This window comes from Macaca fascicularis, chromosome 1 (genome assembly GCF_037993035.2).
Source record: "Macaca fascicularis isolate 582-1 chromosome 1, T2T-MFA8v1.1".
Lineage (NCBI taxonomy): Eukaryota > Metazoa > Chordata > Mammalia > Primates > Cercopithecidae > Macaca > Macaca fascicularis.
Genome location: NC_088375.1, coordinates 63,914,350 through 63,940,988, shown reverse-complemented (window position 1 = coordinate 63,940,988; position 26,639 = coordinate 63,914,350). Strand labels below are relative to the sequence as shown.

The window sequence follows — 26,639 nt, the reverse complement described above, 5'->3', positions numbered from 1 at the left end:
TAATTGAGTTAGGAAGTGTCCCTGTATTCCTAGTCGTTTTTTTTTTTTTTTTTTTTTTTAAAAACCAGGAATGAATCTTAAATTGTATTAGATTGAGCTTTGGGAGATTTTTCTTGGAATAAGAGATTATGATGCTGATTGATATTTACCGGAATTCCATTTGTCCTCTTTAGCTTATAAGAAATAGCAGATTCAAAGGTTGATGGATGCTGGGCTTTGTAAATGCACTATTTAAAGTTCTGAGGGCCGAGAAGGATTACTCAACAAAACACGTCACTGAAAACGAGGAAAACTGCAGGGTTAGGCAACAGGAAAAGAAGAACTGGTGGTGGTTGCTATTTTATTTAAAACTTTTAAAGAAGTTGTTTATTGCCAATAATTAAAGAGCTCAAAGAGAAGTCATTTAACCATGAGATTGCCAAATAGAACTCTACAACAGCTGATTAAACCTTTTTAAAATTTTCCCTGGGGAGAGACTTCAGCACTGTCTCTGCTAATGGACTCCATGGTTCTCATACTTTACCTGAAAGTTCTTCCTAACATCTGATCTGAATCTTTCTTGCCGGGGCATAGGCCTGTTTTCATACCCAAGTCTTGTTTTTGTTTTTGAGGAATAAACAGCCTTTATTGGGTACAGACCAGGAGTCCAAGGGTCTTGAGGACCTCTGTGTGTTTGTCAGCTTTCTTTTCCACATTCTTTTTGGCCTGTTTCCATAGATTTGTGAGCCCTATGCCTTGTTTAAGGGGGAAAAATGGCATTTCCCTACAAATTAAATGTAAGAATCTGTAGAGAACTGGACCCCATTAAAAATATCTGGAATTCACATGGTCACTTGATTGTATTCCGCTGGCTCAGACAGAGCAGGGTTGACAAAATACCAGAAATTGGGCTTGTGGCTTTCTGGATTGACATTGACATAATCTGTGATTTCCTTTATGTTCTCATAGTCCAGGGCGGAGTCATTTTTTAGTTCTTCAGGGGCCGAAAAGATGACTTGTGTGTAATCCACATCCTCGGTGTCCTTAGGAGAAAAGCAGAGACATGTGGGTCAAGATCCCTACCACGTTTGGAGGAAATAAGACCCAGACTGAACTCTTACTCAAAGAGGTTTGCCCATGGCTTGGTGGGGAAGATCTGGGTCCAAGTAGCTGTGTCTGAGAGCAGTCCAGGGCAGCGAGGAAGAGTACCAGTGACTTTGTTCCACCTGTCTGCAGGGAATGGGATTACAGACGAGCACGTGGAGGCAGCAGGAAGATGCTGAGACTCAATTCAAGTGAGATCAGGACTCAGAGCAGACTTTAGCCCAATGACTGGGGCATGGGGAGAGGGTTTCCCATCAGCACTTTCATTTTTATAGTCTGTTCAGACTCACTTTGTTTGGGTGATCCATGCTGATATGGGTTATGGGTGGAAGCCTGACTCCCCTCACCTGAAGATGCTGTAATGACTCAAGAACCCCTCTTTTCTTGCTCCCACTCTATAGCTGGGGTAACCTGAGTTTTCAGTGTTTTGCAGCAGGGACCCCCAGATGGCATATGTTGGTCTGAGATCACTGGGCACATCCATTACCTGGCAGGCGGGAGGCGAACTGCAGGAGCTGTCCGAGCTATCTGAGGATGTGTCGCTGCCATCTGGGGAGAAATAGAAACGGTTCCTCTTCCAAAGCAAGCCAGAGGGTGTTAAGAGAGGATAGAGACAATGGAAGGGAGAATTGGCTTATTATCGGATAAAGACAGAGGCAGAGCCAGCAACACAAAGTGGGGTAGGGAAGAGAGATACAGAGACCCCAAAAGAGGAAGAAGGAGAAACAGAATAGGGCAAGAGTTGGGGGAGAGAAAGTCTCCAAAAATAGGCAGGGACATGTCCAAGAGGCCAGGCACTGCCGCTTTATTCAACTGCATCTAAAACTAATTTTAAAAAATACACTAGGTTGACTGTGCTTGGAAAGGGCTGTCTTCTAGAAAGAAAAGTCAGGAGGAACATGCTGGGACAATGTGGCCCAATGCAAACAGCCTTGGCCTCAGAAGTTACACCTTCTAGTCCAAAGCTGTCACTAAATCTAGGCAGATCACATCTCTTTTGGTGCCCTGGTTTTCATCCCCCCCAAGACAAGAGGGTTGAGCAAGAGTCTCTGAGGTCCCTGCCAGCTAAACAATCTCTGATTCTAGCCAGGCTCTGGTGAAGCTTTGGGGCCAGGGGTTAGGGTAAGGCCAGTGCCTCTCCAGTTCTGCTGAAACATGCATATGAGCAGCACCCGCAGGTCCCCACAGGCAGGCACTGAGGCCATGTCTCAACTGTCTCAACTGAAAAGATAAAATCAGGACAGAGCAAATTCAAACCAATCAAGAGATAAACCAGTGGAAGAAGTGCAATCTCCGGTGAGTGAGCCCCCATCCGGGAGTTGCCTTGTTGCCAAAGCAGTCATTTCCACTGTGAATCGTGATCTATTGGCTCACTTGCAGGAGGGTGATATAGATTTGAACCAGCAGCAAGATTCGCATTTATACACTCAGATACCCATGCAGATCTAAGACCATGAAGAAGGGTCCCTCTAGGGACTGTGGAGGAGCCAACTAAGGAGCCAGTCAATAACACTGACATAGCAGTAGCCATGGTGGAGGCAGGCAGAGGCGGGTGAAATTCTAACTCCGCTATTAGCTGATCATTCCGAAGAAAAGATGCCACAGCTTTACAAAGAGAAGAGCAGGGACATTTCCTAAGCCCCCTGCAATCATTTGCACACGATTAAACCCGGAAAAGAACTTAGGCCCACACAAACTCAGCAGGAACTCCCCCACGAAGTAGAATAAAACAGCTTTCTGAAAAAAGTAGGCTGGCAAGGCTGTCCTGATGTGGGTGTGAAGAATCCTCAGCCTAGAGGTTTGGGCCCACGGGGTTGCTGCAGGGAGGTCCTGGGTGTCCAGACAGAGCAAAGTAAGCGCCGAGACAAGTTCTCCCCTCAACCCCTTACTCACTCTTGTAAAGGGGATCAGACATTGGAATGTCTCTTTCTGTCTGAGTCTCCTTCATCTCTTTGGCAGCAGGTGGATGATGGTGGGCAGGGCTGGGCCTGGGGACCTGGAGCCTGGACGCTTTCAGTATCTGTTCACTCTGGTGGACTAGAAGGGAGAAGGGAGGGATCAAAAGTAGAAGGTGGCCGGGCACAATAGCTCATGCCTGTAATCCCAGCAATTTGGGAGGCCGAGGTGGATGGATTACTTGAGGTCAGAAGTTCAAGACCAGCCTGGTCAACATGGAAACCCCGTCTCTACTAAAAATACAAAATTAGCTGGGCATGGTGATGTGTGCCTGTAATACCAGCTACTAGGGAGGCTGAGGCAAGAGAATCACTTGAACCCGGGAGGCAGAGGTTGCAGTGAGCCGAGATTGTGCCACAGAAATCAAGCCTGGGGTACAGAGTGAGACTCCATCTCAAAAAAAAAAAAAAAGTGGAAGCTGCCTGGGTTGGGCACATCGGCTCTTGAATCAGTGCCTTCTGAACACTGCCTTCAATAAAGCAAACCTTTCAGAAAGATTCCTTCAAACCTCAGCACTGCTGTGCTCAAAACCCTGCCGTGGTTCTGCACCTCACTTGGAAAAAGCCAAGTCCCAGCCTCGGAGGGCTCACTCCTCCCTCCCCTCTGGCTTTCTCCTGCTTCTCTCTGCCCGCTCCAGCTGCCCGGCCTCTTTGCTCTTGCTACTGTGTGCCTAACACGTTCCTCCTTCAGGCCTTTGCAGGTAGAGCTCACTCCTCACTCCCTGCAAGTTTACACTCAAAGGTTAGCCTCTCGGGGATGCCAACCATCCACCAAGCTGCATCTACTCCCTTGCTCCATTATTCCTCCCTGGCACTTACCATAATCTAGCAAATACATGTTTTACTTATTTATCTTGTTTGTTGTCACATGGAATGAAAGATTTCGAGGGTAGGAATTTTTGTTTTGTTCCCTGTTGTATAGCCTAGGCCCAGAGAGTGTCTTAGATCCTCAAGAAATATCTGTTGAATGAATGAATGAACAAACGGATGAATGAAGCTCAACTTAACTAGAGAGACCCTCAAAACATCATCTTGCCTGGTCCTTTCTCTTAGCACAACCAAAGCAGCAGCATCTTGCCTTATTTTCCCTAATTGAAATGCCTTTCCAGGACTGAGCTTCACTACCTTCTATTGTATATCAGTTCAAGAATTTAATCTCTAAGTCTAGCCATATTTCCTTCTGTTGTAATTCAAGGCCATTTCTTCATGTTCAGTCCTTTGGCAGTGATGAAGAAAATTAATTAGACCCAGGTTACACGAGCACTTCCTCACAGGCATTGCAAAAGCTGTGTCTAGGCAGAAGGTCTGGGTAGTGGAAGGATATGGATGGTCACTTCCAGCCAGAAATAGTTGGTTAAAAGGTGAGGTCAGAGTGGGGATTACCCAATTACAGTTATGGGGTAGGGTGGGAGGTGTGGAGGGGGAAGGATTTGGCTGGTGGGTCCTCTGGTAGGTTTTTGAGTGACATTTGGGAACTCCAAAGGGGTCTTGTGCTGCTGGAGGCTCAAGAATGGTCTCTGAGAGTGACTAGGAGGGAAGAGGATGCTGAGCCAGTTACCAATTTGCCTGCTGAGCAGGTAGTTGATGACGATGAGGAGGCAAGCCTGCAGCAAGAGAGACACCACTGCAATCACTAAGCCATGCCAGACCTTCATGACCCTGTAGGGAAAGAAAAAGGGGCAAAGTCAGAGATTGCAGAGATGTGAATACAATTGCAAATCTATCCCTGTCCTGGTTGGAGGCAGACATCTGGCATTGCTGCGTGTCCCAGGGTAGGTCCCTTTGCCTCTCTGGACAACAAGGCTGGGGCAGCCAGGAAGGGTGGTGTGTGTGCTTGGAAGCCAGCTACACCAGTTAGCTTGGTGGGAACCCTGCTCCTGCTCTTCTTGGGCCTACTCACTCTGTCAGCATGATGAGCTCCTTGCTCATAAGTTGGGGCTCAGGCACTTTCGGGAACCACCCTGGCACCTCGTCTCTCAGTAGTGCCACCGGCAGGGTGCTGGAGATCTGCAAGAGGTAAGGAGCTGGTCAGGACTCCACGGCTCTTTATACAAATTTCCCTTGGGCAAACTCAGCTACTTGAAGATCAATTGTGACACATGCCCAGTTTATTCATCATACTTGCTTCAGTCTCCACTTTCCTACATGATACCTTCTAGACACTTCTCCTAAGGAAATTTAATGAGTAAAGTGCACTTAACATTTTCACTCCCAAAGATTTCTGTCTAGTTCGGTTTATAAAGGTAGATTCAGAATCCAGATATGAGTTCCTTATTTGATATAGATTCATCATGTGAAAGGGGTAGGTGGGGAGTGAAAAGCAGCAATGTTCTAGATGGGAGAACTCCCCTTCCTGTTTGTGCTGGAGCTCTCTCTCCATTTGTCCCTGCACCCAGTGCCAAGAAGCACCACAGGTCACCTTGTTACCAGCAGGGTTTCTGGGTTCTTTCTGTAGGAGAGCTGTGACTAGTTGCTGGTAAGGAGGGCCGCAGGGAGGCAGGAGGCAGGGACCCTGGGGACTGACCCAGACAGCGAACGAGAAAAGACTCCAGGAAATTATGTGCCTCTCACCTCCTCGGAGTCCTTAGACAAATGGATAGAAAATCCGTTATTGCCCAATGATCAGCAAACTCCACAAAGAAAGTTCAGTCAAAATTGACTTGGGCCAGGTAGGATGGCTTGCCCCTGTAATCCCAGCACTTTTGGAGGCTGAGGTGGGCAGATCACTTGAGCCTAGGAGTTCATGACCAGCCCGGGTAACATGGCGAAACCTCATCTCTACTAAAAATATAAAAATTAGCCGGGCATGTGGCATGTGCCTGTGGTCCCAGCTACTGAGGAGGCTGAGGTGGGAGGATCGCTTGAGCCAAGGAGGTTGAGACTTCAGTGAGCTGAGATGGTGCTGCTGCATTCCAGCCTGGGTGACAGAGCAAGACCTATCTCAAAAAAAAAAAAAAAAAGAAAAAGGGACCTGTGCACAAAATAAAAAGTGTAGAGCCAACACACTGGAAAGAAAACACAAACATGATTGCAATAAAGCAAGACAGAGATTTTTCAGAAAAAACAATGATCTTGAAGGATTTGGTGGCTTGATTGAAAAAAGGGGAGAGCTGTACTGAAAATGTCCTGCTCTTGTCTAATTTTGGATAAGCCCCCCACTAAGATACATTTCAGTACAGATCCTGATTTCTCAAGCCTCATCTGGGGTTCCTCAAGACCCCTGCCAGGGCAGCTGCGCAAGGAAGTCTGGGCTTTACCAGAAGAGCTTTATTGTATCATGAAAGAAATGAAAATTGTGGAAGGGGGCTAGAAGCTAGGCCAGTGTGTTTGAGAAAGCAACAATGTTCCACTTTTAAAGGAATTCAGGTGCTTTAGTGTTGATTGTCTAATACTGAATGTCTCATTTGTCCTTAATCACAGATACGATTCTCCCCTTGAGGGGGTCGGCCAGTAGGTTGCCCGGGCTGTCCTCCAATATTACACTCAAAGTTTTTATTTTTTAAGGCTCCTCTTCTACTTTATTTATTTAAAATTATGCAACTAGTAGACATTTGTCATCAAAGAATTAAAAATATGAATGAGCAACGCGTTTTAGAAAATTGCCCCAAATTGAGCCAGACACTGTGGCTCATACCTATAACCCCAGCACTTCAGGAGGCTGATGCAGGTGGATTTTTTGAGTCCAGGAGGTCAAGACCAGCCTGGGTAACATAGCAAGACCCCATCTCTACAAAACATACAAAAAAATCAGCTAGGTGTGCCTGGCACATGCCTACAGTCTCAGCCACCCAGGAGGCTGAGGTGGGAGGATCACCCGAGTCCAGGTCGAGGCTGCAGTGAGCCATGATCATGCCACTGCACTCCAGTCTGGGTGACAGAGTGAGATCTGGTATATATATAAAAAAAATTACCCCAAATCTTTTTTTTTTGAGATGGAGTTTCACATTGTTGCCCAGGCTGGAGTGCAATGACACGATCTCCGCTCACTGCAACCTCTGCCTCCCAGGTTCAAGCGATTCTCCTGCCTCAGCCTCCCAAGTAGCTGGGATTACAGGCATGCACCACCACGCCCTGCTAAGTTTGTATTTTTAGTAGAGACAGGGTTTCTCCATGTTGGTCAGGCTGGTCGAACTCCCGACCTCAGGTGATCCACCCGCCTCGGCCTCCCTAAGTGTTGGGATTACAGGGGTGAGCCACCGTGCCAGGCTGAAATTACCCCAAATCTTATTCCATATCCTTCCAGAAAATTGTCTAAATATTTTCACGAATGTAAGTGCAAGTATATATGCAAATATGTGTGTGCACAGAGACAATGCCTTTAAAACATGGAATCATACAGATTGTTAGCTTTTTTTTCCTTTTAATATATCATAAACATGTTTTTTGGTCAGAAAAACCCCCATTAAAAGGCTCCAACCTGGCTATCCACAGGCCACATTTGACACCTAATTTTTGTCTGATGAAGTGCTTTAGTGATTTGAATTTGTATGTCCCTAAAATGGGATGTGATTTCTTCACTTGCTGACTAATCCCTAAAGGCATTTGAGTTTGCCACCTTTGAGTTTTGTAGTATCATTTCAAATTCCTACCATTGCCCTTGATCAGTGTTTCTTGGTAGTATCTGACATTTGGAGCCAGACAAGTCCTTATTGTCTAAAATTGTTTTGCAGACTGCAGGTCATGGAGCCTCCTGAAAGCACCCCAGTGTAACAGTCCAGTGTAATGGCCAAAAGGACCCCAAATTACCCTACACATTTCCAAAGGCCCCCCTGAGGTAGGAGGATTTGCTCCCAGTTGAGAATCACTGAATTTGATATATGTTCCATTATTTTAAAATTAATACCTTATTTTGGCCCTTTATACAAAACTAGATTGCCTACACCTTCTTCCACATTTGAATATATTCTGAGCATATACTCAGAGCATATACTTTGGGAGAGCGAGGTGGAAGGATCACTGAGGCTGGGAGTTTGACAACAGCCTGGTGACAGAGTAAGACCCTGTCACCTCTACTAGCCAAATGACACAGAGCAGCTCATCCAAATGAAAACAGTAAACAGTACGGACGTCCAACAGTCTTAAATACGAATTTCAGTTCTGTTCCCTTCTAGATGTGAATCACTGAACTCAGGGTCTTGGTTTAATAATTTCTGTATCTATAAAATGAGAAGAATAATAGCTTCCTTCTTCACAGAGTTCTTGCATGAGCTCAGTGATTCATGCTGTTTGTAAAGACCTTTACACAATTCCAGGAACATAGGAGGTATCAGCCTCGGAGCCCAAGCTAAGCCATCATATCCCCTGTGACATGCACGTATACATCCAGATGGCCTGAAGCAACTGAAGATCCACAAAAGAAGTGAAAATAGCCTTAACTGATGACATTCCACCATTGTGATTTGTTCCTGCCCCACCTTAACTGATACGATATAGTCTCCCCCTGCCCTTAAGAAGGTACTTTGTAATATTCTCCTCCGCCCTTAAGAATGTATTTTGCACGCCTATGCCAAACCTATAAGAACTAATGATAATCCCACCACCCTTTGCTGACTCTCTTTTCGGACTCAGCCCGCCAGCACCCAGGTGAAATAAACAGCCTTGTTGCTCACACAAAGCCTGTCTGGTGGTCTCTTCACACGGACGCGCATGACAGGAGGCACTCAGTAACTAGGTATTATTCAACCCTAAAATCCTCCACCACAATGGTGACTAGAATTATTAAAAATTGGATTGGTCTACTTTAGAAAATTTAGGCATTTGTTTTGAGTACAGTTTGGAGATAAGATCCAGGACGGGGTGAGGTATGAAAATTATGACAGATGTCATTATTTAAGTGGCTAATGGCTCTAACCACAATGAGCAGGTTGTTCCTTGGGGTCTAATTATAGACTGCTGATCAGACAGTCAGCAGAGACATCTGCCCATTTGGGCACATGCGCGGGTGTGCGCACACACACCCCAAATAACCAGGAAATGGTCAATTTAAGGTAATTATGTTGTGAAAAAGCACATGGACTATGTGAGGGTTTGGCATGCCTTGTTCCATCCTCGAGGTAGGGACGGTCCTGTCCTCTTATGCTGTGCTGAATTTTGGCACCCAGATCTCACACTAATGTAGTGCCCTGCCAGGCACCTCAAAACCAAACTTCAGGCTGGGCATGGTGGCTCATGCTTGTAATCCCAGCACTTTGGGAGAGCGAGATGGAAGGATCACTTGAGACCAGGAGTTTGAGAAGAGCCTGGGTGACAGAGTAAAACCCTGTCCCTCCTCCCCCCACTAAAAAAACCCCACTTCGTCCCAGTGCTAACAGCATTTATTCTGTTTGCTTCAGACTTGTAATTAAGGCTGGATTCCATTTTATTAAGTTTCCCTCCTCCACTGATACAGGAGCTTTCTCATGGCCTTTCCAACAGGTGCAGCGTAACATCAGGGGGGAATAAAAAGACACCCACTTTCCTGCCAGACGCCATGCTTTCTTTGGATAGGTTTATTCTAGAAAGAATGATTTAAAACAAGATCACAATAGAAGATGATTTCTATGAAAAATCATATGGATTAGGCCAGGCGCAGTGGCGCACACCTGTAATCCCAGCACTTTGGGAGGCCGAAGCGGGAGGATCACGAGGTCAAGTGTTCAAGACCAGCCTGGCTAAGATGGTGAAACCCCATCTCTACTAAAAATACAAAAATTAGCCAGGCAAGGTGGCAGGTGCCTGTAATCCCAGCTACTCGAGAGGCTGAGGCAGAGAATTGCTTGAACCTGGGAGGCAGAGGTTGCAGTGAGCCAAGATCACATCGCTGCATTCCAGCCTGAGCTACAGAGTGAGACTCTGTCTGAAAAAAAAAAGAAAAAAGAAAGAAAAGAAAAGAAAAATCATATGGATCAAAGTAATTATAATCAACATTGTCAGCTGACTTTATCCATCTTTTCAAATGAAGTAGCTGTAAACTTTCTTTGCAGTCTCCATTAATTTGTTGTTTTTAACATTAGCTAAGGTATAAGGGAAAGAGAACAAAAAGAAGGGAGAACAAAAGAAGGGGAAAGAAGGGAGCTAGGGCCTGCCTTCTCCTGGGTCTGTCACTTGCTAACAGTGTGACTTTGGACAGGGAGACGTCCCCTCTAGGCCCTGGTGAATTAGGGAGCTTGGCAAAGTACTCCTAAGGCTCTTTTCAGCCCTGAGCATCCTGCTCTTTAAAGGTTGGAGTGAAGTAAGGTGAAAAGAAAGCAAAGCTGATGGAAATGGAAATTTTAAAAAGAAAAAAATCTTTATTTCCATTTTGTAATATCCAGCCTCCTCCACATTGCTAGACTTTCTCCCCCAGTTTAATATGCAGTTTCCAATAATGAAGAAAAGGAGGAAACACAAATAAACCGAATTAATAGTATAGGGACTATTAATCTCAGAAACAGAAGGGATTAAAATTTTTCAACAAAAATGAGGTACCAAAAAAAGAAGAGATTTTTAAAAAATTGTTAGACTACAAAATTTTTTTGATGAAATCTCAGTAAAATGGATAGTTTCCTAGAAAAATATAAATTAACAAAATTGATTCCATATGGCATGGAAAACTTAGACCAAAACCAAACCAAAATAACAAAAAATAAGTTTAGGAAGCAGCATGGTATCTAGGCATTAAAGGCAAAGAACCTGGAGTCAAACTGCTTGGGTTCAAATCCCAGCTCATTCTCTGCATGAGCTTGGCCTCGTTATTTAACCTCTCAAAGCCTCAGTCTTTTAATATATAAGATGGGAACAATAACTAATTGTGGGACTAGATAAGACAAATATAAATGACAACTACTTCTGAGGATGAAATTAGATGAGCTATGTGAAATAGTTATTAGAACTTTTGGCACATAGTAATAAGCATCCAATGAATGCAAGCTATTATTATTTAGAAATTAAAAGCATTGACTGGCCCCAGTGGCTCACACTTGTAATCCCAGCACTTTGGGAGACTGAGGCAGTTGAATAGCTTGAGCCCAGGAGTTGGAGATAAGCCTGGGCAATAAGGCAAGACCCCACCTCTATCAAAAAGAAAAGAAAGAAAAGAAAAGAAAGAGAAAGAAAAAAGAAAGAGAAAAAGGAAGAAGAAAGAAAGAAAGAAAGAGAAAGAAATTAGAAGCATTATCAGACTTATTTCCTCAAAACCTGTCTAGATGGTTTGACAAATGAGGAGTTTCAAACTTTTAAGGAACACATAATTATTATTCCACAAGCCAATACAGGGCACAGGAAGACAGAAACTTTGGGGTCCATCTTATTTATGAATACAGAGGTATATATGGTAATATCAAGAAGTTAGCCCAGTACGCTGAGGAAATTGATTATAACAAAGATGGAAACTAACACTGAGTGTTTTCCGTGTGCTTTAATCCTCTCACTCTACAAAAATAGACATTACGGCCGGGCGCGGTGGCTCAAGCCTGTAATCCCAGCACTTTGGGAGGCCGAGATGGGCGGATCACGAGGTCAGGAGATCGAGACCATCCTGGCTAACACGTTGAAACCCCGTCTCTACTAAAAAAAATACAAAAAACTAGCCGGGCGACGTGGCGGGCACCTGTAGTCCCAGCTACTCAGGAGGCTGAGGCAGGAGAATGGCGTAAAAAACCCGGGAGGTGGAGCTTGCAGTGAGCTGAGATCCGGCCACTGCACTCCAGCCTGGGCGACAGAGCCAGACTCCGTCTCAAAAAAAAAAAAAAAAAAAAAAAAAAAAAAAAATATATATATATATATATATATATATAGACATTACCACTACTTCATAGATGAGGAAACTAAGGCTTAAGAAGATTAAAAAATTTGCCGCTTTGCCAGCTGGAAGATTCATGTTTCCTAAACCAACTGACTCAAAATCCTAAATCCCAATCATGTCAGGAAGCTGTCTTTTATATAATACAAATACAACATTGATAGATCAAATTTTTAAAATTATGATCTTGGTAAAGTGCCAAAATGTGCTGGATAAACTGAACACTTATTACTGATTTTCGAAGTTAATAAAAGTATGAGGATTGTTTCTTACTATAATAAAGAATAACAAGTTGGTGCAGTATTGATTACTGCACCAATAATCAGTATCTGACGAAATGGTAAATTATTTTAGCAACTATTTGAGAGCAAGGGTGTATGCTGCAACCCTTATCTGAAACGAGTACTAGAAGTTCTAGTTTCTGGAAATGGAAAGTTCCTCCAATCTCTAATAATAATAAGGGTATTGAATATTTATTGAGCATGTTTTATGTGGCAGACACTTTTATATACATTAACTCATCCAATTCCCACAACCACCCCAGGAGGTAGATACTATTATTATTTTTTAATTAACATTTTTTAAGACACAGAAAGGCTACCTAATATACTCAAGATGACAAAAACAGTTCATCAGCCTTTGTGCTCAGGCAGGCAGGTGCTGGAGCCTGAGCTGTCAGCTGCTACATTAATAAAATGAAAGTATAGTTTTGGGCAAGGAGAAATCAAATTCATTCTTGTTTGCAAAATATATGATTTTATACCTAGAAATCCCAAAGGAATTCATTGCAAAACTAGAGGAATTAATGAGATTGCTCAGTAAAGTCCTGTAGATATAATAAATATTCTAAAATTACCAGCTATTCTTACTGTTATACTAGCAACAGACATAAAATAGAACGGGGAAAAATACCCTGAGATTTAGCAACTACAACAATAGAAATACCTAAAAATAATATTAATTATAAGAAAATTATTTTGAAGAAAATAAAAATTTATTGAGAGACATAAAAGACTTAAACTCATAAAAAGACGCTATTTCAGATTGAGAAGCTGTAACATTTAAAAATCAGTTTTCAAGTTAATTTATAGACTTAATACAATTCTAATAAAAATTATGGTGAGTTTTTTATAACTTGAGTTTACTCTAAAATGTATCTGGGAAAACATAAGAACAACCAAAAAGAGCGGAAACGTTTGAAAAGGAATTGTGGGCTGGGTGCAGTGGCTCACACCTGTAATCCCAGAACTTTGAGAGGCCGAGGAGGGTGGATCACCTGAGGTCAAGAGTTCGAGACCAGCCTGACCAATATGGTGAGACCCCATCTCTACTAAAACAATACAAAAATTAGCTGGGTGAGGTGGTGGGCATCTGTAATCCCAGCAACTCTGGAGGCCGAGGCAGGAGAATCGCTTGAACCTAGGAGACGGAGATTGCAGTGAGCCAAGTTTGTGCCACAGCACTCCAGACTAGGGGATAGAGCAAGACTCCGTCTCAAAAAAAAAAAAAAAAAGAAAAGAAAAGAAATTGTTGTAAGGTAGATTTCTGACTACCACTTTTTAAGAGAAGTGTAGATTTGAAAAAATGTGCTACTGTGTACAGTAAATGTTATAAGAGTAGTCCACAAAGCAAGTGGAGGAAAGGAAATCATTATTTAACAAATATTGTCCCCAAGACAATGGTTTAGCTACCTGTAAGGAAAAAGAAAATAACTTAGGGCCGGGCGCGGTGGCTCAAGCCTGTAATCCCAGCACTTTGGGAGGCCGAGACGGGCGGATCACGAGGTCAGGAGATAGAGACCAGCCTGGCTAACACGGTGAAACCCCGTCTCTACTAAAAAATACAAAAAACTAGCCGGGCGACGTGGCGGGCGCCTGTAGTCCCAACTACTCGGGAGGCTGAGGCAGGAGAATGGCGTAGACCCGGGAGGTGAAGCTTGCAGTGAGCTGAGATCTGGCCACTGCACTCCAGCCTGGGCGACAGAGCGAGACTCCGTCTCAAAAAAAAAGAAAATAACTTAGATCAAAACCCTAGATAGCAAAATGAATTCCAAATGGATTAAGGAGGTAAATATTTTAAAATCAAGCCATTAAAATTAGAAGAAATTAGGATTGAATATTACTATATTTAAAATCTTTATTAAATCCCCAGATGAGAGAAAACTTTCTCAGTTTATATGCAATGGAAGAAATCACAAAGAAATACATGAAAAATAGATTTGGCTCTAAACTATTAGAACTTCACATGTTAACAAAATTTAAAGGCAAACAGAAAAAAAAAAACAAAACCTGAAACAAGTAAGGCAAACCACAATTTTAAAGATTTTGCATCTTTGGTTTTTATAAATTGTTAAGAAAAACACTAGGACCCCCAAATAACAAATGGGTAAAGAGTGTAGAGCAGACAATTTGCAAACAATCCAGAACAGACTAAAGCTGTTATGCAAAAGAGCTCTGTACAGTGTCATTATAAAAGTGAAAAATGGGAAGCAATCTAAAGAAAAAACAAAAACTGGAGAAATGAGGATTGAGGCTTTGAATGGAAGACCACGGGGTCATTTAAAATTACATTTAGGAAGAATTCATCTGGAGAAAGAAATCTGTTCTATGAAAATGTACAATGCAGTTGTATTTAGTTACATAAGATATAATCACAATTTTGTAAAACGTGAACATAAAGCCGGGCATGATGGCTCATACCTGTAATCCCAGCACTTTGGGAGGCTGAGGTGGGAGGATCACTTGAGCCCAGGAGTTAATAGAACATTGAGATGATCACCTGAATGTCTGAATTTCAATCAATCAAATATTTATCAAGTGGTCCATGCACATGGTCCTGTGTGAAATACTCTTGATGGCGCGAAGAAGAAAAGGCCATTTGCACTTTCAAGAGCTCATTTGTACTTGGAAAATCGAGACATTAATATGTGAAAAGTCAAAAAGTGGAAGAGATGACACAGGTGAAGAATAATGAATTGTCAGAAGGAGTGGTATCAATAATGCATTATAGTTCAGAGGAAAAAGAGATCCCCAAGCGGTAGAATGTTCAGGGAAGAGTCACTGAGAGGAAATTATTTGAAGGACAGGTAATGGATGGATGGAAGGAGGGGAGAAAAGCAATCTAGCTAAAGGTGTCTTGCCAACCCTGGCTTTGGGGCAGCTTTAGTGGAATTGATTGTCTTCTAACAAAGTTGGATTTCTATTTGACCACACGTAAAGAGCATAATGTGGAAACAGCTGAGTATAATGCAAAGCGACCACACAAGTGAGTATAGGCAGCTGGTCAGGTGCAGAGACTTAGTGGCTAAATAGATTGTGTTTAGGACCTCAGTTCTGGCCTTCCTAGCTGTGAGTTGCTTTATTTTTCCAACTTCGGGGTTATATCTGTAAATGGGGATGGCACCTGTGGGTTTTTTTTTTTTTTTTTTTTTGAGACAAGGTCTTGCTCTGTTGCCCAGGTTGGAGCGTCCAGTGGTGCAAGCACAGGTCACTGTGGCCTCAACCTCCTGGGTTCAAGCAATCCTCCCACCTCAGCCTCCTGAGTAGTTGGGACCACAGGTGCATACCACTATGCCTGGCTTAAGTTTTTAATTTCGTAGTGACAGGATCTTGCCATGTTGCCCAGACTGGTCTCAAACTCCTGGGCTCAAGCAATCCTCCTGTCTCAGCCTCCCAAAGTGCTGGGATTACAGGTGTGAGTCACCGTGCCTGGCCTGTTTCATGTTTTTAACTCAAACATGTCTTGTGTTTACCATGTATATGCCGGTATCATAAAAAACATTTTGCATCAATTATTTAATCCTCAGAATAACGACCTTATGAGGTAGATACTATTGTTCTCTCAATTTTACATATGAGAAAACCAGCTTCTAATCCCCCGTGAAGGGGACAGAATTCAGACACAGGTGGTTTGAGGCCAGAGCCTTCACCACATTGCATTCAGTATTGAAAATGCTGGCCAGGCGTGGTGGCTCACACGCATAATCACAATTAGAAAGGCAGGGGTGGGAGGTTGGCTTGAGCTCAGAAGCTTGAGACAAACCTGGGCAACACAGTGAGACCCCATTCTCCACAAAAAGAAAAAAAAAAAAGAAAATGCTCGGTAGAGAGCCTGGCATATATGGGTACCAGGGGATGATCCTTGGACCAGAACATTCAACTCAAAATTGTCTTAAATTTATAAACACACCCATTTCCATAAGGCCTTGTAAGAACACTGGGCCCACTCATGATTTTCAGGTGGGAGCAACACAATATACAAAACCACGAGGTCCTGCGACATCCCTGGTCCTAAACAATGCCTGTTCCTATGACTGTCAATGAGTCACTCACCAGGGAATAAAGAAGGTCAAAACGCCAGGCTGAGGGAAGGGAGGGATGGAGTCTGCCAAATATCATGGGGAAAAGGCCAACAGAGGGTTACAGGATCACCTTCTTTCTCATATCAGAGAAATCTTGCCTGAATTCTCTTTGGCTCTGATCACCATGTCAGGGGCCTCACCCCAGGTGGTTATGAGGCTAGGGCTCATCTGGAATATGGCATGAGAGCTTAGATGAACATTCCAGCTCAACAACTTTATACATTCCTTGGGCACATTATTTCCTCTCCCTGAGCCTCAGTTCCCCAGTCTATAAAATGAGAGGGGTGGGCTAAATCAATTTAGTTGCGACATTTTGTTATTTTATAATTTTTCTAAAATGGACTAAAAAGTGAGATTCAAATTAACGAGAAAGAGCAACTTTGAGCCTCAAGTAGATAAACCACATCTCCAGTCACACTTACTTCTAGGTGCAAGCACTGCCAATTTCTAGCAGGGAAGCAAGTCATCCAGAGTTTCTAATTAGTAATTTTGGGGAAAGCAGTTTTGCAGGAAACTATTAGAGATGAATGCAATGTGGATGCAACTTCGTTCCAAGACTAAATCAGCAAGAATACAAAAGGTTGCAAGCTACTCAAGCAGTATTCACGGATTCATTTTGCTAGTTCCCACAAAACTCCAGATGAACTGGAAGGGGTCAAATTATTCTGTTTCATCGATTGGCCTACTAAATTTTAGGAAAACTAGGCACCTTCTACAGATTATGCACCTTGTTGGCTGAGACTGCATATATTACACTCCACAATTCATAGCACAGTACTTAGAGACACGGAGGGGATAGGGGTGGAAAAAGCATTTCAATGTGTAACACTCTGTACACATTGCCATTAAGTCAATTCGCATATAATAAATGTTGTTTAACCTTGGGGGAGCCACTTAATGTCTCAGAGTCTCACTTTTCTCCTCTTTCAATTGGGCAGTCAAATGTCTCTTTATTTGACTTATTTTCCAGTTGAAGAAACTGAGGCAGCAAGGTGTTAAGGGACTTGACTGAATCGGTGAAAGAAAACCCTTCTGGAGAACTTTAGCGCAGAAGAGTTAGACCAGGCGTTTCTCCATCTCTCCAACCCAGGGAGGGTGGAGAGCTCAGAATTATTAGGAGGGCTACGTGAGACCACGGAGACTTCCAGTACCATTCCTGCCTCCTTGTCGGAATTCAGGGCCAGTGCTGGCTTCATGGGCTTGCAACCCGTGCAGACGAGTAGGGCCCTGTGCTCACAAGGACCCCATGATTGGCCTAATGCTTTGTGCCTGTCATCTTTAAATTCATAATAATTTTTGAGTAAGGGACCCCAGATTTTCATTTTGCATTGGGTTCCACCAATTATGTGACAGATCCTACTCAAGGCATTGAATTGGGTAGAATTGCCAATGCTCACAAAATAGGTCAACACACAGAACAAGAAGAAGGATTAGCCCATCCTTGGATACCTGATACATGCTTCCCAGCACCGCATTGTCTGAGCCCCTCCCAGGTTGGAGAGATGGAGAAAGGCCTGATCTAACTCTTCTGTAATGAAATTTTCCAGAAGAGTTTTCTTTCACTGATTCAGTGAAGTCCCTTAACACCTTGGTGCCTTGGTTTCTTCAAATGGAAACTAAGGCTCTTAATAGCACTCACGTCTTTAGGGTTGTGAGGAGTAAATGGGCCAATCTGCGTAAAACTCTTTTAACAGTCCCTGGCAGATAGTAAGCTCTATATAAGGGTCAACTGTTTCTGTTTTGTGCTGTTATTAGCTTTTCCTTGTCCAGATGCTCACATGGCCTTTTTCTTTGATGGTGCACATTCTCTGACCTCCATTCATAAAATTTTAAAACTCCCAGGCTGGCTCTCCTCCGTCCACACATACTAGTCCTTTGCTGCTCAGAATGTTTTCTCAGGGAAAACACTCCTATGGGATGTTTATGGGGGAGATAGGCTCTGAGATCTGGTTCCCATTTGACTTAAAAAGGAAACTTCACAGCTGCTATTGGTGGAGCACTGTACTGGCACTAAATGTACATTGTCTGAATCCACGTAGCAACCCTGTAAGGTGGGTGTTTTATGCCCATTTTACAGATGAGGAAGCTGGAAACTGAGGCTCACAAAAGGTGAGCAGAGTGAGGATTTGGAACTGGTTTTTGCTGGACCCAAAGTCCATGTACCTTCTGGCCGGATCCCCGATGGCTGCTGCTGCTAGTGCAGACAGATGCCTCAGGCACAAGAAATTCATGTCTATAAAGTGTAATCTTAGGCTCGCTGTAAGCTGGTTGCAGGCTGAATTCCACACCCTGGAATCTCAGCCCATAAACAGAGAATCCTCTCTAAAACTTCCACACGTACATGTTCGCAAACAAATGCACATTGCAAACTAATTTAAAATCCTGTCTCCACAGACAGTACTTACCCCAGGGCTACGAGCTCAGTCTGATCCTAGTCTGTGTTTCAGCGATGTCCTAACGGAAACGTCTCCCCGACCTGAGTCCAGCCCCTACCCAGAAACTTCTGTGTCACTGAGGTCAGTCACAAGTGTTTCAACATTTCCAACAAGGCGGGGACGCTGCCACTCAGAAGATAGCAATCTCGCTCGTTGAGTACAGCAGGGTAAAGGGAGAGATGATGCCTGTCTCTTTTGGCCATGCTCTGCCCAGCTCCCTGGTACAGACAGTTTGTGTAGATGGAGATTAGTAATCTCTTTTTCTCCCTGTGGGCACCATTTAAATACCGCAAATACACACGCAGCCAGGTAGAGTGGAAAGGGCCCTAAAGGAGGAGTTAAGAGGCCTGAGATCAAGTCCCAGCTCTGGCACCAATGTGTCACATGAGCTCAGACAATTTGCTTTCCCCTAAAGGGACTCATGTTCTTCCTCTATAAAATGAAGAAGTAGGTCTCAGACATTAGCAAAGATCCCTTCCAACCTAGCTCATCTCTGAATCTATATGTGATGTAGTCAAAGATTAAGTGAGTAGGGGAAGTAGGGCAATAGATAAGAATAAATTTTTGAGGACAACTTCTTTGTCATTAAGCATCAAATGAGGCCAACCAAAAATGGCTGTTACAGTTTGTACGATAACAACAGGAAGGGAAGGAAGGCTGATTTCAGGCTCTTTGGGGGGGCTCTAAAACCCCAAAATAGAAACTTAAGAGGAAAGAAGAATGGGAGGAGGATAAAATGACCCAGATATAAAACAAACAAAGAAAACAGACTTGTAGGCCTCTACGATGTCAGTCCCTTGCTGCGAACAAATTGCCTGGTGCAATTTGAGTAACAGCTTCTGAGTTAGATATAATCAGGTTTCAATCCTGGCTGCACCACTTGGTAGCTGGGTGACATGGGAAAAGTTAGTTAACCTCTCTGATTGTCAGTTTTTTCATCTGTAAAATTGGGTTAATAATAAATACCTGATACTTTTAAAATCTCATAAGGTTGTTTAAGGTTAAATAATATAAATAAGTAGGCAAAGCACTTAACAGAATATCCTTTCTGTAGTGAACAACAGATGGTATCTATTAACATTTTTTTTTTTTTTGGAGATGGAGTCTCCCTCTGTTGCCCAGGCTGGAGTGCCATGGCGCGATCTCGGCTCACTGCAACCTCCGCCTCCTGGGTTCAAGCGATTCTCCTGCCTCAGCCTCCTGAGCAGCTGAGATTACAGGTGCGCACCACCATGCCTGGCTAATTTTTGTATTTGTGGTAGAGACGGGGTTTCGCCACGCTGGTCAGGGGCTGGTCTCGAACTCCTGACATCATGAGCCACCCGCCTCGGCCTCCCAAAGTGCTGGGATTACAGGCATGAGTCATGGCGCCCGGCCACTATTAACATTTTTATTCTCTAAATGTAAGTCAGAAAGCCACCCTTTGGGCTGAGTCCCTTTCAGTGTTTTATGACCCGTTGATGTATCACAGCTCACTGTGGAATTACGTCTACAGCTGCAGTTTGCTTCCCTTTGCAGAGTTCCTGTTAAAAACATGAAGCCCCTTTATCACTCATGATTTGAGGAAAGCAGAAGAACACTGGTAGCCATGTGGAGTGATTTCCTAACTGGGCTCTCCACCGGCTCTAGGTTTGCCCTGCCAGCGTCAATACACACTTCGCTCTGCTCCTGACTCAGCCATGGACACTAAGTAATCCATTCTAGCTACAGCTAACTGTGGGGTGATGCCAAGATGCTTGACTTGCTATTTCTATTATCCATTCACAGGAACCCAGTGTAGATATGGCAGCACCCAATGTTGCATAACATGCATGCAGCTCTAGCCTCTGTGTGGACCACTCTCGGACCAGAACCTTCCATCATGCTACTCCAAGATTCACAAGATCATAGGGTTGTTAAAGATCTTTGAACATGACGTATTTCAGTGTCATTTTAGAGATCCTCATTTGATTAAGGACAGTGATGGGGCATTTTTACCACATGTCAGAGATAATGATTCCTTTATTTAAGTTACACTTTTGTGCACACTCTTGCTAGGACTGCGTTGCAGCAATATGCTTCCATCTTTATAAGACACATCAGAGTTTATTAGAAAATCCACCTGACTTGAACTTCTGAGGCATTTATCCTCTCTGGACTACATTTTTCTTATATCTCATTATAAGAATTTTGGATTGGATCATTTCCAGCATCCTTTCTGCTCTAAAATCTCATGGTTTTGTGTATTACATGTCATCCACAACTCTGCTTTAAATAGCAAAGTCAGAATAATTGAAGTCTGTGCCTTATTCTCTGTTTCCCCACCAGCCGGGATTGTGCCTGTACCTAGCATGTGCTTGGTACATGTTTGTGGCATGGATAAATGAGTGATTTAAGGTGCTGTGTTACATATGCATGGTGTATACATGCATCATGTCCAGTCCTTACTACATGCAAACACTTGCTGATGATGAGAAGATAATTTGCTCAAAACGACTCTTCAGCCTGTAGTTCCAGCATTTTGGAAGGCCAAGGCAGACAGATGGCTTGAGCCCAGGAGTTTGAGACCAGCCTGGGCAACATACATATAGAGACAAGATTTTGCTATGTTGTGTATATGCGTGTGTGTGTGTGTGTGTGTATTTTATATATATGTGTGTGTGTATATATATATATAAATTTTGTGTGTGTGTGTGTGTATATATATGTATGTGTGTGTGTATATATATATATATAAATTAGCTGGATGTGGTGGCATGTGCCTGTAGTCCCAGCTACTCGGGAAGCTGAGGTGAAAAAATCGTTTGAGCCTGAGAGGCAGAGATTGCAGTGGGCCATGATCACTCCACTGCACTCCAACCTGGGTAACATAGTGAGGCCCTATTTCAAAAAGAAGGCACTTTGCCTGCTCCTGCTCAGAGGCTACTGGGAATGGATTCACGCTGATGCTTCCTACTGAGGTCTGGGTTCAGGGCTCCATCTGCCAAGCCCTGGGACATGTGGCCCCCTTATCTCTGCTTCGAGCTGACAGACTCCTGCCCCGAGGGTAACGTGCTAGGGGAGATCAAACAGTGATAAGTGAAGTTATAACATCTGTAACATCAACAGGAAGCTCTTTTTGATGGTTTATCACCCACTGGAAAAAGAACTTCTGATGGAGGTCGATAACACACTTTCACCTCCTACCCCACCCACTAGCCCATTTCGTAAGATAACAGCCTCCTTCCCAAGCCTCCCCACTCTGTGCATAGTCTCCTACATTTGTGGGACACAATGTTTCACAGAAAACACAGCTGCTGTCTATAGGATAACTGTTTTCTCTATTTTAAAGTAGGGAATGTTATGTCAACAGGATTGGGGATTTTTTTTCTTTTTTTGCCCAAGCCCCAGGCTTGCAAAATAATAATAAGACTGCATGTGCAGCTTTCATATGAGGTGTCAGAAATAGGATTGGGGAATTTTTGACAAGGGAGAAAAAACACTACCCTCTATGCAATCACCCTGATACATTTTTGTGTAATGCCTTGTCTGCATACTTGCATTTAAAAGAATAGATTTCCATATTATAAGGAAGGATCATTTAAAACCCACCATTCTGGTTATGTCACCCTCTGCTCAGAATTCTCCAGTGGCTTCCCTTTGCAATTAGTATGAAACCCATGGTCCTGAACAAGGTCTATAAGGCTTGTCCCCTCTGATAGTCGTGTGCCCTTTCCACTGTATTTCTGCCACTTTGCTTTCTTTTCTGTCTTCACACTCTACCAGGCTTTCAGGATGTTTGCAAATGTGGGTGCCTCTGCATCCAAACAGTTTTCATAGTACTTGTAATGGCTGCTAAATATTGTGCCTTGCTGGCGGAGCGCGGAGGTTCAGGCCTGTAATCCCAGCACTTTGGGAGGCCAAGGAGGCAGATCACGAGGTCAGGAGTTTGAGACCAGCATGACCAACATGGTGAAACCCTGTCTCTACTAAAAATTCAAAAATTAGCCGGGCATGGTAGTCACACCTGTAATCCCAGCTACTCAGGAGGCTGAGGCAGGAGAATCGCTTGAACCTAGGAGGTGGAGGTTGCAGTAAGCCGAGATTGCACCACTGCACTCCAACCTGGGCGATAGAGAGAGACTCCATCTAAAAAAAAAAAAAAAAAAAAAATACCTTGCTGATATAACCTTAAATTCCTAACCATTCCCAGGGTTTTACTATTGGTAACTACACTGTGATGGATACCTTTGTACATACTACTTTTCTGGTTTATTTTAGATTATTTCCTTAAAGTTCCAGGAGGAGATATTGAAGTTAAAGGAAACATCTTTACTCTTGCATCATATTGACCTTCCGCTTTCATTTCAAGTCCGTTTTACTACACCACTAGCAGCATTTGAGTGTATCTATTTCACTGCAACCTAGATAGCAATGAATTATCATTTTTCAATAATTATATCTCCACCAGTTTTTAAATGTATTTTTAAAAATCTATTATTTGCAATAAAATATTTTACTATTTTTCAGCACCAGCCACTATATCAGCTGCTCTATATATACTTCTTTAATCCTCAGAACAACCTCACAAGGAATATATCATGAACACTATTTTAAGATGAAGAAACTCAAGACTGGGGAGGTTAACTTGCTCAATGTCACAGAGTTGTGCAAGTAGCAGAATCAGGATTTGAATTCAGATCATTTATTATTGTTATTATTACTTCAAAAGCCATTTGCTTTATGCAATATTTGTCTACCTTCTGCATCCCCCCAGCTATTTGGCTTTTTGCACAGTCAACATGTCATGGCTTAGGGTGCAGTCCAGCAGGTCTAGACAGAATGATGACATGGCTTCGTGTGTGTCTTTAGGACAGCATTCTATAGACAGTCGCTTCCTGCCCCCCAGGCACCTCTACCACCCTTCCCCTGCCTTTCAGAATAAACTTTTCATTGATTGAAGGCCTCACTCTATACACTGAAGTTTAACCCTAATGACAGGTGCATTAAAATGTCCACCTTACAGAGTTAAGATTCAAAGAACTCATATGAAGTACTCTGTTAACTAGAAAACACTACAAATATCAGGCTTCGTTATATAACTTTATTTTATTTTTTATTTTTTTTGGAGACAGGGTCTCACTCTGTTGCCCAGACTGGAGTGCAGTTGCATGATCATGGCTCACTGCAGCTTCAACCTCCTGGGCTCAAGCCATCCTCCTGTCTCAGCCTCCTGAGTAGCTGGGACTATAGGCCCAAGCCACCAAGCTTGGCTAATTTTTAATGTTTAAAAACATTTTTAAAATATTTTGTAGCTACAGGGTCTCACTATGTTGCGTAAGCTGGTCTCAAAGTCCTAGGTTCAAGGGATCCTCCTGTCTCGGCCTGCCAAAATGCTGGGATTACAGACATGAGCCACTGCACCCAGCCTGTTACGTAACTTTAAATATGGGTTAACTATCCCTTACCCAAGATGCTTATGACCAGAAATATTTCAGATTTGGTTGGCGGGGGAGGGTTGAATTTTGGAATATTTTCATATACATAATGAGATATCTTGGGGATGAAACCCAAGCCTAAACAGGAAATTCACTTACGTTTCTTATGCACCTTATATACATAGCCTGGAGGTAATTTTATGTAATATTTTGAATAATTTTGTGCATGAAACAAAGTCTGTGTACAGCAAAACCTCAGAAAGCAAAGGTGTCACTATCTCGGCACCCATGTGACCAATCTGGCTATTTGGCATCACCATCAATCATGGCTCTGAATTTACTTGCTACTGATAAGCAATGATTTTCTTCCACTTATTCACACATAAGTACTTAACAGAAAAAAATATAATGTGCCCTTAATACAGTGAAAAAACAATGTGTTCAGGGTAACTAAGCAACTACGTAGCATCCCTATAATACGTGTACCAGCTGTTAGACAACAGCAGCAACAAGCATCCCCAGGCTTTCAGTCTCCACTTACGATGTTGTAGCCTCAAGTTCCCAGGCTCAAGCAATCTTCCTGCCTCATGTGGCTAGGCCTACAGGCACTCACCACCATGCCCTGATAACTTCTGAATTTTTTTGTAGAGACAGGGTCTCACTATGTTAACCAAGCTGGTCTCGACCTCCTACCCTCAAGCCATCCTCCCTCCTTCCCATCCCAAAGTTCTGGGATTACAGATGTGAGCCACTGCACCCAGCCTCACCGTGTTCTTTATAGGCACTTTTTCTGCAGTATTAATGTCACTTGATGGTCACTATTATCACAATCACCTTGAATCAGAACCATTTCAGCTATTTCACCATTGGTCAATGAATGAACAACCGTAGACCCATGAATGTTAAAAAGTTCTTTGACATACACTTCTTCCTGCTTACTTACAGACTCTGAAGGTATATATTTTGCATATGTAAAGAGCTTAGACATCTTTTTTTTTTTCATTTGACATGAGGAATCCTTCCAAGTCATCACCTGTTCATCATCCTCACTGAACATAGCTGCAGACCAGAGTTCATGCCAGGCACGCACAGTTGTGTTTTTGTGTCGTTGTTTTCCAAGCCCTGGCAACAACCTCTTCTCATCATCGGCAAATGTTTGCATGTAGTAGGGACTGGACATGATGCATGTATACACCATGCATATGTAACACAGCACCTTAATTCACTCATTTATCCATGCCACAAACATGTATCGAGCACATGCTTGGTACAGGCACAATCCCGGCTCGTGGGGATACAGAGAATAAGACACAGACTTCAATAATTCTGACTTTGCTATTTAAAGCAGAATTGTGGATGACATGTAATACACAAAACCATGAGATTTTAGAGCAGAAAGGATGCTGGAAATGATCTAATCAAAAATTCTTATAATGAGGTGTAAGAAAAACGTAGTCCATATAAGCCATCCTTCAGCTAAATTTCTTTTGAAAACCTTCCACACCCACACCTCTGTTCACTGCTTCCAGGATGCTGTTCAAGAAAAATGTTTTTATATTTATTCTTTCCTGGTCTAAGGATATGCTGGTCACATGGCTGAATTAATGAAGTCACATTTGGGGGAAGTACATGGCATAAACATTTTTGATGAGAATTTCAGCTGGAAGACGAGCAGAACAGTTGTCGAAGAATAACAAAATCTTGCAGTTGTCATCCAGTCCAACTTCCCTGCAGTTGGCGTGAACCTCTGGTACAAAAGGTTTACGAAACCAAGCATAAAAGATGTCCCTGGGCTGGGTGCAGTGGCTCATGCTTGTAATCCCAGCACTTTGGGAGATCAAGGAGGGTGGATCACTTGAGCCCAGGAGTTTGAGACCAACCTGGGCAACATGGCAAAACCCCATCTTTACAAAAACATACAAAAATTAGCCGAGGGTGGTGGCATATGCCTGTGTATGCCTGTAGTCCTAACTACTTGGGAAGCTGAGGCGAGAGGATGGCTTGACCCCAGGAGTTCGAGGCTGCAGTGAGCTGTGATCATGCCACAGCACTCCAACCTGGGTGACAGAGCAAAATCCTGTCTCATTTAAAAAAAAAAAAAAAAAGACTCCCTTGTGATCCATGTTTTTCTGTTAGCATAATAATGGACTGGTAAGAAATTCACTTACAGAAAACAACAAGCTTTTGCCTCTCGCAGCAAGTGTACACTTATGCACGCCTGTTGCATTAGCACATCTAAGCACAGTTATCCTCTCCTTGGATCCTTAATTCCTATAAATACTATCTCATCAGCTGTAGTCAGTGTCTTTCTGGGGCAATAATGCCAAGACAGTGATGTTTTGTCAGCATTAAAGACTTGTTCTGGCCGTGCACGGTGGCTCATGCCTGTAATCCTAGCACTTTGGGAGGCCGAGGCGGGTGGATCACTTGAGGTCAGGAGTTCAAAACCAGCCTGGCCAACATGGTGAAACCCTGTCTCTACTAAAAGTACAAAAATGTTAGCCAGGCGTAGTGGTGGGCACCTGTAATCCCAGCTACTGGGAGGCTGAGGCAGGAGAATTGCTTGAACCCAGAAGGTGGAGGTTGCAGTGAGCAGAGATCTCCCGCCTAGGCGACAGAGCGAGACTCTGTCTCAAAAAACAAAACAAAACA

General features: G+C 43.2%; 1 protein-coding gene and 1 non-coding gene across 2 annotated transcripts; both read right to left on the bottom strand.

Moving 5' to 3' along the window:
• Positions 1-338: 338 nt before the first annotated feature.
• Positions 339-18,661, bottom strand: RHEX (regulator of hemoglobinization and erythroid cell expansion). The gene is made up of 6 exons (XM_005540628.5): positions 18,562-18,661; positions 4,939-5,045; positions 4,597-4,697; positions 2,977-3,120; positions 1,571-1,632; positions 339-1,022 (listed from the first exon to the last, which is right to left on the bottom strand). The coding sequence occupies exons 2-6, from the start codon at positions 4,965-4,967 to the stop codon at positions 822-824; spliced, it is 537 nt and encodes a 178-aa protein (XP_005540685.1). The 5' UTR covers positions 4,968-5,045; positions 18,562-18,661; the 3' UTR covers positions 339-821.
• A 3,290-nt stretch (positions 18,662-21,951) lies between these two features.
• LOC123571105 (small nucleolar RNA SNORD60) lies at positions 21,952-22,037 on the bottom strand. The gene has a single exon (XR_006695274.1). It is a non-coding gene; the product is annotated as a small nucleolar RNA SNORD60 (small nucleolar RNA).
• Between the last annotated feature and the right edge of the window lie 4,602 nt (positions 22,038-26,639).